The sequence below is a fragment of the Ovis canadensis genome, chromosome 2, assembly GCF_042477335.2.
Source record: "Ovis canadensis isolate MfBH-ARS-UI-01 breed Bighorn chromosome 2, ARS-UI_OviCan_v2, whole genome shotgun sequence".
NCBI classification, from domain to species: Eukaryota; Metazoa; Chordata; class Mammalia; order Artiodactyla; family Bovidae; genus Ovis; species Ovis canadensis.
Genome location: NC_091246.1, coordinates 192,589,016 through 192,589,660, shown reverse-complemented (window position 1 = coordinate 192,589,660; position 645 = coordinate 192,589,016). Strand labels below are relative to the sequence as shown.

Below are 645 nucleotides of genomic sequence, written 5' to 3'. Positions count from 1 at the left end.
ATCAAAGACTATTTCTGGAAAACCCACTCTGAGCCAATTGAAGGTTTCAGCTCTCATCTCAGGATTACTGCATGGCCATCATCTACAAGAAAAGAAACAAGCCAAAAAAAAAAAAAAAACATGCAAAGGCAGAGTTTAAGAGTCATCTGCAGCACTTGCCCTGGCAGGTGAGGCAGTGCCCACTGAGGGTACCAATATCCCTAAGTCACAGCTGAAAATAACCAAGAGAAAGGGAGAAAGAGAGCACTCATCAGCCATCGCAGACCGTATTTCTCTCCTTCGCAGCTCACTCTGCTCCCTCTGCAACCATGTCTGACAAACCCAATGTGGCTGAGATTGAGAAGTCCGATAAATCGAAATTGAAGAAAACAGAAACGCAAGAGAAAAATCCACTGCCTTCAAAAGAAACTATTGAACGGGAGAAGAAAGCAGGCAAGTCGTAATGAAGCATGTGCTGCCAGTATGCGCTGCACATTCCACAAGCAATGCCTTCTTCTTTTACTTCTTTTAGCTGTTTAGCTTTGTTAAGAGACAAAGAGGTCAGATCAAGTTTACATGACTGTGCCATCCTTTTACACATAAAAGAAAGGAGAACTGCTAACAATGTGTAGGCCACAGCCTGCCTCTTTCATCTGCCTGTCTGAC

The 645-nt window shown here is 43.7% G+C and overlaps 1 protein-coding gene across 1 annotated transcript; it reads left to right on the top strand.

Annotated features, from left to right (window-relative positions):
- Positions 1-308: 308 nt before the first annotated feature.
- On the top strand, positions 309-443 carry LOC138434698 (thymosin beta-4-like). Its single transcript, XM_069579467.1, has one exon. The coding sequence runs from the start codon at positions 309-311 to the stop codon at positions 441-443; it is 135 nt and encodes a 44-aa protein (XP_069435568.1).
- The last annotated feature ends 202 nt before the right edge of the window (positions 444-645 follow it).